The 13915-nt window shown below is 46.4% G+C and overlaps 1 protein-coding gene across 1 annotated transcript in view; it reads left to right on the top strand.

The window, feature by feature from the left end:
- Positions 1-8953: 8953 nt before the first annotated feature.
- SPEF2 (sperm flagellar 2) overlaps positions 8954-13915 on the top strand; it is a 78839-nt gene continuing 73877 nt past the window's right edge. The window contains exons 1-2 of the mRNA XM_069881178.1: positions 8954-9018; positions 11173-11275. Coding sequence (XP_069737279.1) covers positions 8961-9018; positions 11173-11275 — 161 coding nt within the window. The 5' untranslated portion in view covers positions 8954-8960. The remainder of the gene's footprint in view (positions 9019-11172; positions 11276-13915) is intronic.

Raw genomic sequence — 13915 nt, 5'->3', positions numbered from 1 at the left:
CTTGATTATGGCGATGACAGCATTGAGTGTCTGTGGGTAAAAATCAGAGGAGCCCACGAGAAGGCAGATGTTGTGAGGGGAGTCTATTATAGACCACCTAGCCAAGAAGAAGAAGCTGATGAGCTCTTCTACAAACAACTGGGAGAAGTCTCAAGATCGCTAGCTCTTGTCCTTGTGGGAGACTTTAATCTAACAGATGTCTACTAGAAGTACAATACAGCAGAGAGGAAGCAGTCTAGGAGGTTCCTGGAGGGTGTGGAAGGCAACTTCTTCATACAACTGGTAAGTGAGCTGACAAGGGAAGGCGGCCTCTTGGAGCTGCTCTTTGTGAATAGAGAAAGCCTTGTGGGGGATGTGATGGTTGGAGGACGCCTGGGGCAAAGCAATCATGAGATGATAGGATTCTCAGTTCTATGTGAAGTAAGGAGGGGGTTTAGCAGAACAATGACCTTAAACTTCCAGAGGGCAGACTTTGGACTGTTCAGAAGGCTGGTTGATAAAGTCCCATGGGAGACAGTCCTTAAGGGCAAGGGAGCCCACGAGAGCTGGGTGCTCTTCAAGAAGGAAACCCTGGCAGCACAGGAGCAAGCTGTCCCCATGTGCCAGAAAATGAGCCGGCAGGGAAAGAAAACAGCTTGGTTGAGCAGAGAGATGTGGGTGGACATCAAAAACAAGAGGAATGTCTCTGAACTTTGGAAGAAGGGACAGGTGTCTGGGTGGACTACAGGGAGGAAGTGAAATCATGCAGAGGAAAAATCAGGAGGCTAAAGCCCAACCAGAGCTCAGAGTAGCCAGTTTGGTGAAAGATAATAAAAATTCTTTCTATAAATACATCTATAGTAAAAGGAGGGCCAGGGAGAGTATTCAGTCTTTATTGGATGCAAAGGGAACAACTGTGACAAAGGATGAGGACAAGGCTGAGGTACGTAATGCCTTCTTTGCCTCAGTCTTTAAGAATAAGGAAAGATGTTCCCTATGTGTACATCCCCAGGAGCTAGAAGAGCAGAAGAAAGCTCCCATGATCCAAGAGGAAGTGGTTAGAGACTTGCTTGGCCAATTAGACACTCACAAGTCTATGGGGCTGGATGGGATGCACCTGACAGTATTGAGGGAGCTGGTGGACATGCTTGCCAAACGCCTTTCCATCATCTTCCAGCAGTCCTGGCTGACTGGGGAAGTCCCACTGGACTGGAGGCTGGCTGATGTTGTGCCCATCTACAAGAAGGGTCGCAGAGTGGATCCAGGGAACTACAGGCCTGTCAGTCTGAACTCAGTGCAGGGAAAGTCATGGAACAGGTGATCTTGAGTGCTATCATGAAGCACATGCAAGAGAACCGGGTGATCAGGCCCAGTCAACACGGGTTCATGAAAGGCAGGTCCTGCCAAACTAACCTGATCACCTTCTATGACAAGGTGACTGGCTTACTGGATGAGGGAAAGGCTGTGGATGTATCTTCTTGGACTTCAGTAAAGCCTTTGACACAGTTTCTCACAGCATTCTGCTCAGGAAACTGTCAGCCTCTGGCCTGGACAGGCGCACACTCTCCTGGGTGGAAAACTGGTTGGGGCCCGGGCCCGGGCCCAGAGAGTGGTGGGAAATGGAGTGAATTCCAGCTGGAGGCCCGTTACAAGTGGGGTTCCCCAGGGCTCAGTGCTGGGTCCAGCCCTGTTCAATGTCTTTATCAATGACCTGGATGAAGGCATTGAGTGCACCCTTAGCAAGTTTGCAGATGACACTAAGCTGGGTGTTACTGTGGATCTGCTGGAGGGTAGGGAGTCTCTTCAAAGGGATCTGAACAGGCTGGACTGATGGGCTGAGACCAATGGGACATGGGATGAGGTTTAACAAGGCCAAATGCCGGGTCCTGCACTTGGGGCACAACAACCCTGTGCAGCTACAGACTAGGGAAAGACTGGCTAGAAAGCTGCCTGGAGGAGAAAGACCTGGGGGTGTTGGTTGACAGTGACTGAACATGAGCCAGCAGTGGCCCAGGTGGCCAAGAAGGCCAATGGCATCTTGGCTTGTATCAGAAATGGTGTGACCAGCAGGTCCAGGGAGGTTATTCTCCCTCTGTACTCAGCACTGATGAGACTGCACCTCGATGATCCTGGAGGTCTTTTCCAACCTAGTGATTCTGTGAATCTTCTGTTCAGTTCTGGGCCCCTTGCTACAAGAAGGATGTTGAGGCTCTGGAGTGAGTCCAGAGAAGAGCAACAAAGCTGGTGAAGGGGCTGGAGAAAAATTCTTACAAGGAGAGGCTAAACTGGGGTTGTTTAGCCTTGAGAAGCGTAGGCTGAGGGAAGACCTTATTGCTCTCTACAACTACCTGAAAGGAGGTTGTGGACAGGAGGGAGCTGTCCTCTTCTCCCACATGACAGGTGATAGGACAAGGGGGAATAGCCTCAAGCTGTGCCAGGGGAGGTTCAGACTGGGTATCAGAAAAAATTTTTTCACAGAAAGGGTCATTGGTCACTGGAACAGGCTGCCCATGGAGGTGGTTGAGTCACCATCCCTGGAGGTGTTCCAAAGACAGATAGATGAGGTGCTCAGGCACATGGTTTGGTGGCAGACAGGAATGGTTGGATTTGATGATCCAAGAAGTCTTTTCCAAACTGGTGATTTTATGATTCTAAACATAGCTCTGAATTGCTTCTTATACTGGACGCGTTTTTTTCTGTTCCTTCTTCAGATTGTTTTAACTTCCCTACAGTTCTCTTGCCTTACACCTGCCTAGTAATTTAGGGAGATTTATTCAAGTTGAACTTACATACTAATTATCCACTTTGCAGTACAGAAAACAATGCATCCAGTTACAATACTTTCCTGCATAAAATGTACCTGTAATTTTCTAGAATGTATCATACTTTCTCATCAGTGTTTGGACACAGGTGCCACACTTATTTAAAACATAAAGAGGTTACTTAAGCAGTAACTTTTGCTGTTATACTGCACATAGCCATAGTAGCATTGCCTAGTTTTTGTTCTGCAACTACTTGAAGTGGAGGACCTTTTTCTTTTGACAGTACTTGTACAGCATACTCACACCTTAGCATTCTTCATGCAGATAATAGAAAGAGCAGAATATGCCATAGGCACCACAGTTCCATTCCAAGGACACCACCTCCTAACCCCAGAAGAGGGAAGGAGAGAGAATAAAGATGGACAGTAAATATACATATAAAATACATGGAAGCAAGATAGCACTTGAAACATCAGTTCAACCTGCAAGTCAGATGCCTGATGTTGTTGTTTATAAATAACAGAACAACTAGAATGCCGAAAGGAATGGGCAGAGAACACAGAGAATACACAAAATAATGTACTACGTCACATAATGAAGGGTAATAAAATTTGTTGATATAAAGCTAGGTTAAGCTATGGCTTTTTTTATTTTTATTTACCACAGCGCAGACCACTGTCAATGTTAAACATTTACACACATTCAAAACTGTCTGTGTGCATTCACAGAAGGAAAGGTTGACTGTACTAGTTTATGTGGACACACAAAAGTCCTCCACCACCATCAGCAGTGGCTGGAAGAATGTTCTGTAGGGCATCTTAGTATACACTAACAGGTCTCAGTATACGCTTTTCCCTGATTTCTTTCCCAGAATTTTTTATTGATCATTGTCAGAGACAGGAGAATTGACTAGACAAACATCTGCTCTGAAACAATATAGCAGTTGTCTTTTGGCAACAGAGAAAACCAAGGCAGGAGTCAGGGCAGGGTTCCAGAGTCATAGGGCTGTAAATGTTAGTATGGGCAATAGAACTGAGAGCCGTAGCTAGCAAATTGCTGTGGTAATATCTGGTGAGCACAAACCTGAAGACCATGAATTGCTCCAGGGCTTGATCCTGTTATGTTCACAGTACAGATATTTAGGAGGATCTTGAGGTGACAGGAGTAGAGAATCTGTGCAGGATGAACATAGTTGAAACTAAGTTTCAAAGAGCACAGGAACATTTTATCATGCCAGAGGGAATAAATAGCATTAAGTGAAATGAATAATCAGACTAGAAAGGGAAAAGCAGAAAAAATGCCCTGGTAAGAAGTGGAGGCTATTTAGCCTCTTTATAACTTCCCAAAAAGGAGACAACGCTAGCAAACAATAAAGAACATAACATAAATTTACAAAAATATTACCCTCAAGTATTTTTAAAAACAATCTTAGTGACAGCAACAAATCTAGTGCAACAAAAGGAAATTCCTGAACCCACACATTCTTTAATTATTCTGTATCTGTTTATTGTTACTATTGTCTGTATGGCTTCAGCCTAAATGCAGTCTAATTTAAGAATTCAGGTACTTCACTTAACTTTTCTTAATCTTGGTTGTATTAAAATAAAATATTTCCTCCTAATTAATTCCCCCCTCAGTCTAGAATCTTGAACCTTTAAAAGTATTTGGTTGCCTTTTGTGATAAGAGCTTAAGCTTATTGATAATAACTGGATTTTGTCCTTTTATTCTTTATGCATTTCCTTATCGTTTCCACTACATTATTCAAAACCAACATCCACAAAAGCTGTAGGGATGATTATAACATAAACTCTTTTTTTAGTTCTTCATAGATTCTTTTAGGTTTTTTTTCAGAAGGGCAAAGAATGAAATATTACAGATAATCCCTAACACTTCCAATTTCTATGCTCAACAGATCACTGTTTATTGTTTTCTATACCTTTAACCATTATTAAACACAACCTACAGACAATTCTCCCCTCTTTCAAATCAAGTCCACAGCAAGATGCATGAAGTTTGAAACAAATACAGAATTTGAGGTGAAAAAATCAGATGCATTCTACAGCCAGTATTACTGTCAACAAACAAAGTACATGTGTGTGTCTGCACGCATGTGTGTGTTTGTGTCTGTGTGTGTGTATGCATGTGTGTGCATGCATGTGTGTCTGTGCAAAGTACAATGTTCTGGGGAAAATCAGTCTGGAATTTCCAGGATGTTCCCACTGGCATTCCAAGCAGAGAATTAAAAAATAAACACAACACAAACTAAATAACCTTATTATTTAAAAATACTGGTGTTTTCAACCAGGGTATAAATAGGGAAAGTTACCTTACTTGTCTGCAAATAATTTTCTTTATATACTCTCTGGATCCAGCTTTCACAGTGCAGAACACAGACATCTTTCCAAGTTCTTAGATTCAGGGAAAGAATGAAGTAAAAATCGATTACTACACTATTCCGTTGTTACTTGAAATTCTGTAAGAAAGCTACATTAATTTGTTACAAGCTAACATATACTTAAATGAAACAGCAACCCGCTACTGAATTTAAATACGAGAAAAATTCCTCATCTTTCTCACAATTCTAATTTATCTGAGTAAGATTTTATTATGTCCATCTCAGCATACTGAACAACCACTGTAATTTTAAAACAAAACTAGCTGTTTAGAAATCTACTGAATATGACAACAAACTTGAAAGAATACATTCCACAAAAAATTCTAAAGATACAGAAGTACCAGCTTTTCAAAGTCAGAGGTGGCATGGAAAGAAGTTCTAAACTTAATGTAAATAAGTTCAAGATTGCATTTTTTAAAGCAACATAAAGTTAACAAAGACGATGGGAGGGCTGGAGCACTTCTGCTATGAGGACAGACTGAGAGAGTTGCGGTTGTTCAGCCTGGAGAAGAGAAGGCTCCAGGGAGGCCGTAGAGCAGCTTCCAGTACCTGAAGGGGATACAGCAAAGCTGGAGACGGACTTTTTACAAGGGCAGGGAGTGGTAGGACAAGTGGGAATGGCTTTAAACGAAGGGGGAAGATTTAGATTAGACATTAGGAAGAATTTCTTCACAATGCGGGTGGTGAGGCACTGGCACAGGTTGCTCAGGGAAGCTGTGGCTGCCCCATCCCTGGAGGTGTTCAAGGCCAGGCTGGATTGGGCCTTTGAGCAGCCTCATCTAGTGGGGTTGTTCGTGCCCATAGCACAGGGGTTTGAACTGGCTGATCTTTAAAGTTTCCAACCCAAACCACTCTATCATTCTATGATTCTATGACTCTGCTAATGACTACTTACAGCAACATTGATTATATATAAACATAAACACATATACACAGATTTCTGGAACTGAAATACAAATTTCATGAGGAAGCTGAAGTCTGTCTGTTCTTTGGATTCTGGTATATGAGAAACATACTCTGATGGCAGAGATTCCCGCTGGTAACACTATCATTAAAAAAAAAATCCAAGGTGGTCTTTTCCCTCTAAATTGTAGGTATTTTTATAACTTAATATATACATGAAACTTTAAATCTTTAAAAGGATATAAATAGTAAACATCTGCCCTGAAAGTACTTCCCCTCTCTCAAAGTTTCCTGTTGCCCGATTGATTGATGTGCCACTAGTTCTACAATGAAATTCTCAACATATTAATGGCAGTTACACTTTAACTCTTACAAAACTCAGTGATTTATTTTAATTTAAAGCACACAAACACAAGTGCGCACACGTTGATGAGCACACACATGCACATACACACAGATGTTCCACACACATGCACACACGCATGCACTCATGCACATGCACACACACACGCAGACCCACACACGTGCACAAACACAGGCACACACACTCACATACACACACTCATGCACTCTCACACCCCCACATGGGCACACACACATTCACACACAGTCTCACACATCCACACTCTCATGCACACACACGCACACACCCACTGACACTCTCAAGACACCCACATTCACACTCACACACACATACAGGTGCACACAGCCCGCGCTCACACACTCACATCCACACACACAGATGCACACACATCCTTCCACACTCACACACCTGCACTCGCTCACACACATGCACATACACCCGCACTCACTCACGCACACACACACTCACTCATACATTCACACAGGTGCACACGCACACGCATGCAGACACATGCACACACATCCACTCACACACACACACTCACAGACCACACACACGTGCACTCATGTGCACACAAATACAGTCACACACACAGATGCACACACTCATGCACGCACTCACTCATTCATGCACGCGCACACACACTCTCACACACACATAGGCACTCTCACACAGCCACCCTCACACACTCACAGAGATGAAGTCAGTCACACTCACTCACTCACACGCTCACACACAGACACACTCAGCGACACAGACTCTTAGTCACACTTGCAGACTCACAGACACACACACGCTCATGCACACTCACACTGCCACACACATACGCTCACTCACATGCTCACACGCAGACACACTCAGAGATGCAGACTCTTAGAGTCACCCTTGCACACACTCATACACACACACACACGCTCATGCACACTCACACTGACACACACACACGCTCACTCACACACTCAGAGACGCAGACTCTTAGTCACCCTTTCACAAACACACACACGCTCACTCACACGCTCACTCAGAGACACACTCAGAGACGCACTCTTACAGTCACCCTTGCACACACACGCTCATGCACACTCACACTGCCACACACACACGCTCACTCACAGACACACTCAGAGATGCAGACTCTTACAGTCACCCTTGCACACACTCACACACACTCATGCACACTCACACTGCCACACACACACGCTCACTTGCAGACACACTGAGACTCAGACTCTTACAGTCACCCTTGCACACACTCACACAGACACACACACTCGTGTACACACACACGCTCACACGCTCACTCACAGACACACTCAGAGATGCAGACTCTTACAGTCACCCTTGCACACACTCACACACACACTCACTCACCCGCTCACTCACTGCCACACACACATGCTCACTCACACGCTCAGAGACGTAGACTCTTAGTCACTCTTGTACACACTCACAGACACACACGCTCATGTACACAGACACGCTCACATGCTCACTCAGACACACTCAGAGACGCAGACTCTTAGTCACCCTTGCACACACACACACTCATGCACACTCACACTGCCACACACACGCTCACTCACACGCTCACTCACAGACACACTCAGAGATGCACACTCTTACAGTCACCCTTACGCACACACACACGCTCATGCACACTCACACTGCCACACACATACGCTCACTCACAGACACACTGAGAAGCAGACTCTTAGTCCCCCTTGCGCACAGACACACACACTCTCATGCACACTCACTCACAGACACACTGCGACACAGACTCTTAGTCCCCCTTGCACAGACACACACACACGCTCATGCACACTCACACTGCCACACACACATGCTCACTCACAGACACACTCAGAGATGCAGACTCTTACAGTCACCCTTGCATACACTCATACACAGACACTCATGCACACTCACATGCTCACTCAGACACACTCAGACTCTTAGTCACCCTTGCACACACTCACACACACACACATACACGCTCATACACACTCACACTGCCACACACACACGCTCATTCATCACTCTCGCCCACAGACACAGTCACGCTCACTCCCACGCTCACACAGCCCCACACGCTCACTCACTCACACACACTCAGACACAGACGCAGTCACACTCACATACACTCACACACACTCACGGACACTCACAGTCACGCTCTCCCCCACGGTCGCTCGCTCCCTCTCTCCCCCCCTCCCTCGCTCCCTCCCTCACACACACACACGCTCCCTCCCCCGGGTGGGGGGGCTCGGCCGGGCCGGCCCCGCGCTGGCACGCGCTCACCTCGCCCCGCGTCCTCCCGCCTCCCGCCCCGCCCCCGGCGCGCGCTCCCCGTGCGGGCGGGGTCGCCCCAGCGCCGCGGGAGTGAGAAGCGGGGGGGTGGGGGGGGTGGGGGTGTGGTTGCTGGGAGGGGGCTGTGGGTGGTGCCGCCTCCTCCTCCCCCGCCCCACCCCTCCCCTCCCCTTCCCGCCCCCGGCGCGCGCGCGCGAGCGCGGCCCGGTCGCCGCGGCAACCGGACGCGGAGCGGGGGTGGCGGCCATGTCGGAGATCCTGTGCGAGTGGCTGAACCGGGACTTGAGGCTGTCCCGCCGCGTGGGTGAGCGGCGAGGGGGGGCGAGGTGGGGCGACGGGCGGCCGGGCCGCCCCCGCAGGGCCGCAGGGCCCGGGGGGGCAGCGGGCAGGGTTGTCAGCACCGGGGGCGCTCGGGCCAGGCCCCTCCCACGCCGGGGTCCCCCAGGCCGAGCTCTGCCCGCCTTCCGAGGTGCGGCCCTGCTTCTTTGAATCGTACAGTCCCCAGGTTGGAAAAGACCTCTTGGATCATCGAATCCAACCATTCCTATCTGCCACTAAACCGTGTCCCTAAGAACCTCGTCTACCCGTCTTTTAAACACCTCCAGGGAAGGTGACTCGACCACCTCCCTGGGCAGCCTCTGCCAGTGACCGATGACCCTTTCTGTGAAAAATTGTCTCGATATATCCAGTCTGAACCTCCCCTGGCGCAGGGGAGTCCAGGCACCTTGCCTCCTCAGGTACACTTTTGATCTTCACGTGCAGGACAGTGGTTTCTGAGGCGAGGTTGTTTTCCCTCAAGGCGCTGGTGCTCTCAGGAGGCTGAGGAGCTTGGGCTTCAACTGCTAATAAGGACTCCAGGGGATAATTACAATAAATATGTTTGCAAAACGGTGCTTTGCTTTGAATGCAAGTGTTGTGCCTGCTTTGGAGAGGCATTTGTTCCTAGCTTTGCTACCATTAGCTTTTTCATTTTTTTAATGGAAAATGTAGTAATTGCCATTTATAGATATTACCATGATCTTAATGACAATTATTTAATCATAGAATCATCAGGTTGGAAAAGACCTTTGAGATCATCAACTTGAACCATAGCTGTCTACTACTAAATCATGTCCCCAGGTGCCTCATCTACCTGCCTTTTAAACACCTTCAGGGATGGTGACTCAACCACCTCTGTGGGCAGCCTCTTCCAGTGCTTGATAACCCTTTCTGTGAAAAAAAAATTCCTAATGTCCAGTCTAAACTTCCCCTCACACAGCACGAGACCATTCCCTCTTGTCCTGTCCCCTGTCACCTGGGAGAAGAGGCCAGCACCCTCCTCTCTACAACCTCCTTTTAGGTAGTTGTAGAGAGAAATAAGGTCTCCCCTCAGCCTCAAGGCTCAACAACCCCAGCTCCCTCAGCCGCTCCTTGTAAGACTTGTTCTCCAGCCCCTTCACCAGCTCTTTTGCCCTTCTCTCAATACACTCCAGGACCTCAATGTGTTTCTTGTAGTGAGGTGCCCAGAGCTGAACACAGGGTTTGAGGTGCGGTCTCACCATTGCTGAGTACAGGGGCAGAATCACTTCCCTGGTCCTGATGGTCGCACCATTTCTGATACAAGCCAAGATGCCACTGGCCTTCTTGGCCACCTGGGCCACTGCTGGCTCATGTTCAGTCAGCTGTCGACCAACCCCCCCAGGTCTTTCTCTGCCAGGCAGCTTTCCATTGCACGGGCATTTTGTGTCCCGGGGCAGGACTCTGCACTTTGCCTTGTTAAACCTCATCCCATTGGCCTCACCCCATCGACCCAGCTTGTTCAGATTTCTCTGTGGAGCCTCCCTACCCCTAAGAAGATCGACACTTCCTCCCGGTTTAGTGTCATCCGCAAACTTGCTAAGTGTGCACTCGATCCACTCTTCCTGGTCCTCCAGCTGGCTTTAACTTCACTTACCACCACTCTCTGGGCCTGGCCATCTAGCCAGTTTTTAACCTAGCAAAGGGTGCGCCTGTCCAGGCTAGTGATAGACAGTTTCTCAAGTAGCATACTGTGAGATTCTGTGTCAAAGGCTTTAGTAAAGTCCAAGAACACAACATCCACAGCCTTTCCCTCATCCATCAAGCAGGTCAACTTGCCATAGAAGGCTATCAGATTAGTTTGGCGGGACCAGCCTTCCATAAACCCATGCTGAGTTATGATGATGTCTACTTCTTGACAGTAAAGATGAGAATTAAATGACTACCTAAAGCTTATGTCGCAAAATAACCACACTGAAAGCAGATTTATTAGTGACTTGAAAACAAATTACTGTTAGATTAGCCTCCTAAAATTAATTTTGAATTCCTTTTAATAAAGTTTTGACTTACTACAGCTCGTTATCATTTTTGTAAGAAAATTAAGATCAATGTATGAATGCTTCTAATTATCTTATTTTTTTTTAAAAAAACCCCAAACAACACAACAAAAAACCCAACTTAGTTCCAGCATCACTTTCGGAAGAATTTTCTACTGGTTACCTCCTGGGAGAACTTCTACACAAATATGGCCTTCAGGATGACTTTAATCAATTTTCACAGAGCAGGTTAGTACATATGAATAACAAGTCTGTTACAGAAATTAGTCAAAACATTTGTTTTTCAGTTTGGATTTGCTAATGCAGTGTGAGTAAAACACCTAGAACTTATCAAGACTTCATGAATTTATCAGTAGGTCAAAAGTTACTCGTATTTGATGCATGGATTAGCTTCATGTTTCCAGAGAGATTGATCATACTGCTTCATGAAAATATGCATTTTAATTGTAACTGAGATAGTTACAGTAGGAGGCTAGGTCAAAAGTTCAGCAAGGCCTTCAGGGGTGTCTTTAGGAGTAGAAGTACTGGCACTATCCCCTTGAGCAGTGTAGAGCCAAGGAATCCAGAAGCCTGGAGTGGTGGCGACCATTACATTTTCACTAAAATGAAAATGGTGGGGATGCATTGTGAGGCTTTGAGTGAAGCCCTGGTGGAAGATTATAAAAGAATTTATAAGTTTACAAATAAACTGGTGTAGCATCCACGATGAAGAAGGAGGAAAAACAAACAGGAAGTTGAAAAATCTTCTGCATATCTCTCAGTGCTCATGGTGCAGTTCACCACATTCCTTGGCTTATTTTGGCAAGAGGTAGACCTTGGTACATCTGTATTTCAAGGGTGCTAGGTTGTAAATCGTCTTCCTATTTCTTCTGAACAATTTTTTTTATGTACTTTGCAGTTCCCATATATTTATATGCTTTCCTATTCCAGTCTCATCAGTTCATAGGAGAGAACCAGTCAACAAACACAGTGGTTTTGTGCAGCAGTTTTTCGGCTCTGCTTCTAGGAATTCTAGGAATTTCTCAGAAATTTCTGGGATTGTCAGAGAAGTCCTGGTAACTCTTCAGGGTGCCTGCTGTTGCTGCAAAACCATAGATTCAGGAGGCTTTCACTTATAGCAAGCTCTAGCAGCTTTTGACAAGTTCTGCCAACTCTTCCCAATAAAAGGGTGCTTTGACCTTGTGTCTCCAGCTAACTGCTGATTAGCGAGGTGCAGTTTGTGAAGATGCACTTCTGCAGGTGCAAGGAGAGGTTAGAAACTCTGCTGAGACATTGTATGTGTGCTCAGCAAAGTTGGTGATGCATGACAGGAACAACTACTTAGAATGTCAGGTGCCTCAACTCATCTTATTCTCCAGAGAAATTGAATGTCCATAAAGAAGTGGCTTTACCTGCGGAGATGTATGCTTGGGGAGGATCTTCATCACCAAGTAAAGCTGCTGCAGGAGGAGGTCAGTAGACTGTCATCATAGATGATGAAGAGGAGATTGACTGGATCTTCTCTGAGAAGCTGCAGATACAGGAGCTTGAACCCACTGCTGTACTGAGGAAAGGCAGGCATAATCTGTTCTTGTTGGGTTGGGAAAAGGAAATGACTGGCAGCTTGTGACTTCTGGTGTGAGAAGGAATGTTTCTGTTCCATCTACTGACCTACAGCTGCAGAACCAGTTCTTTGGCTTGGTTGCAGAAAAGGGGCTGGCACCTCTGCGCAACGATGCGCCTGGGCTGGCTAAGTCAGAACCACACAGGAGCACCGGGAAGAAAAGATGGGTGATAGTAGTGGGAGGCTTTCTGCTGTAAGAGGTGGAGGCCCCTGTCTGCTGACCTCACATACTAGCTAGGGAGGTTTGCTGGGGCCTCAAGTCCAGGACTGCAGAGGTTCATCCGGCCCTTGCAGTGTTACCACTGCTGCTCTTGTATGGTGCCAGCTGCCAGACTAGCTATGTGGCTCTGGGGCCAAAAGTCAAAAGTTGTATGAGTTCAGATGTTTTTTTCTTCATTTATGCTGGTGAGGTGAAAGGGCTCAGTGAGGACTGGGTAGATTCTACAGGTCAACAAGTGACTGTGCAATTGCTGTCTACAGAAGGGCTTTGTGTTTCGCAGCCATGGAATCCTCTTTGAAGACAGAGGTCTGCTAGGGATAAACAAAAAGTTGGGCAAAAGCATCTTGCCAACAGGCTGTCAAATGCAGTGAAGATGGCTTTATACCAGGAATGAGGGAGAAGGGACATGGTGACTCTTAAACAAATGAAGAAGTGATGGACCTGAATTGCAAGCAATAGAGTTTGATATGAATAAGAGGGGCAGAGTAGTGCAGAAGGCTGTGCACCTCAAATGTATGTGTGCAATTAAGGAGGTGCTGAGAAGACAGAGTTATGGGAGAAGCACTCACACTTTTTCTGGGAAAGCAACTCAGCTAGTTGCCTCTCTGAAGTGCCTATATATGGGGAACAAACAGAAAGAGTTAGAAGCCTATGTGCGTATCATTGGAATCACAGAGAGGATGGTGGAATAGCTCACACAAATGGAATGCTGCCATGTCTGGATATAAGCGCTTAGGAAGGATAGACCAGGCAAGTAAGAAGGAGTTGTGCTTTATGTGAAAGAGCAGAGGAAATGCATAGAGCTTTTCTTGGGATGGATGATGAACCAGTTAAGATCTTGCAGATCAGGATTAGAGAAGAGTTCAAACTGGGTGATGCTGTGAGGATTGTTTACCAATATCACTTGACCAAGAAGTTCATAAGGTTTTTCAAGACAACTGGAAGAATTCTCATTTTCCCAGACCTTGGTCTGAACAGGAAATGTTAACCTAGTTGGTAACTGTGGGAAAAGCAACATTACCAGACACAAGCAGTCCAGGAGGTC

The sequence above is a fragment of the Phaenicophaeus curvirostris genome, chromosome Z, assembly GCF_032191515.1.
Source record: "Phaenicophaeus curvirostris isolate KB17595 chromosome Z, BPBGC_Pcur_1.0, whole genome shotgun sequence".
NCBI lineage: Eukaryota > Metazoa > Chordata > Aves > Cuculiformes > Cuculidae > Phaenicophaeus > Phaenicophaeus curvirostris.
The sequence above is the reverse complement of the archived record's forward strand: the minus strand, read 5'-3'. Positions and strand labels throughout refer to the sequence as shown.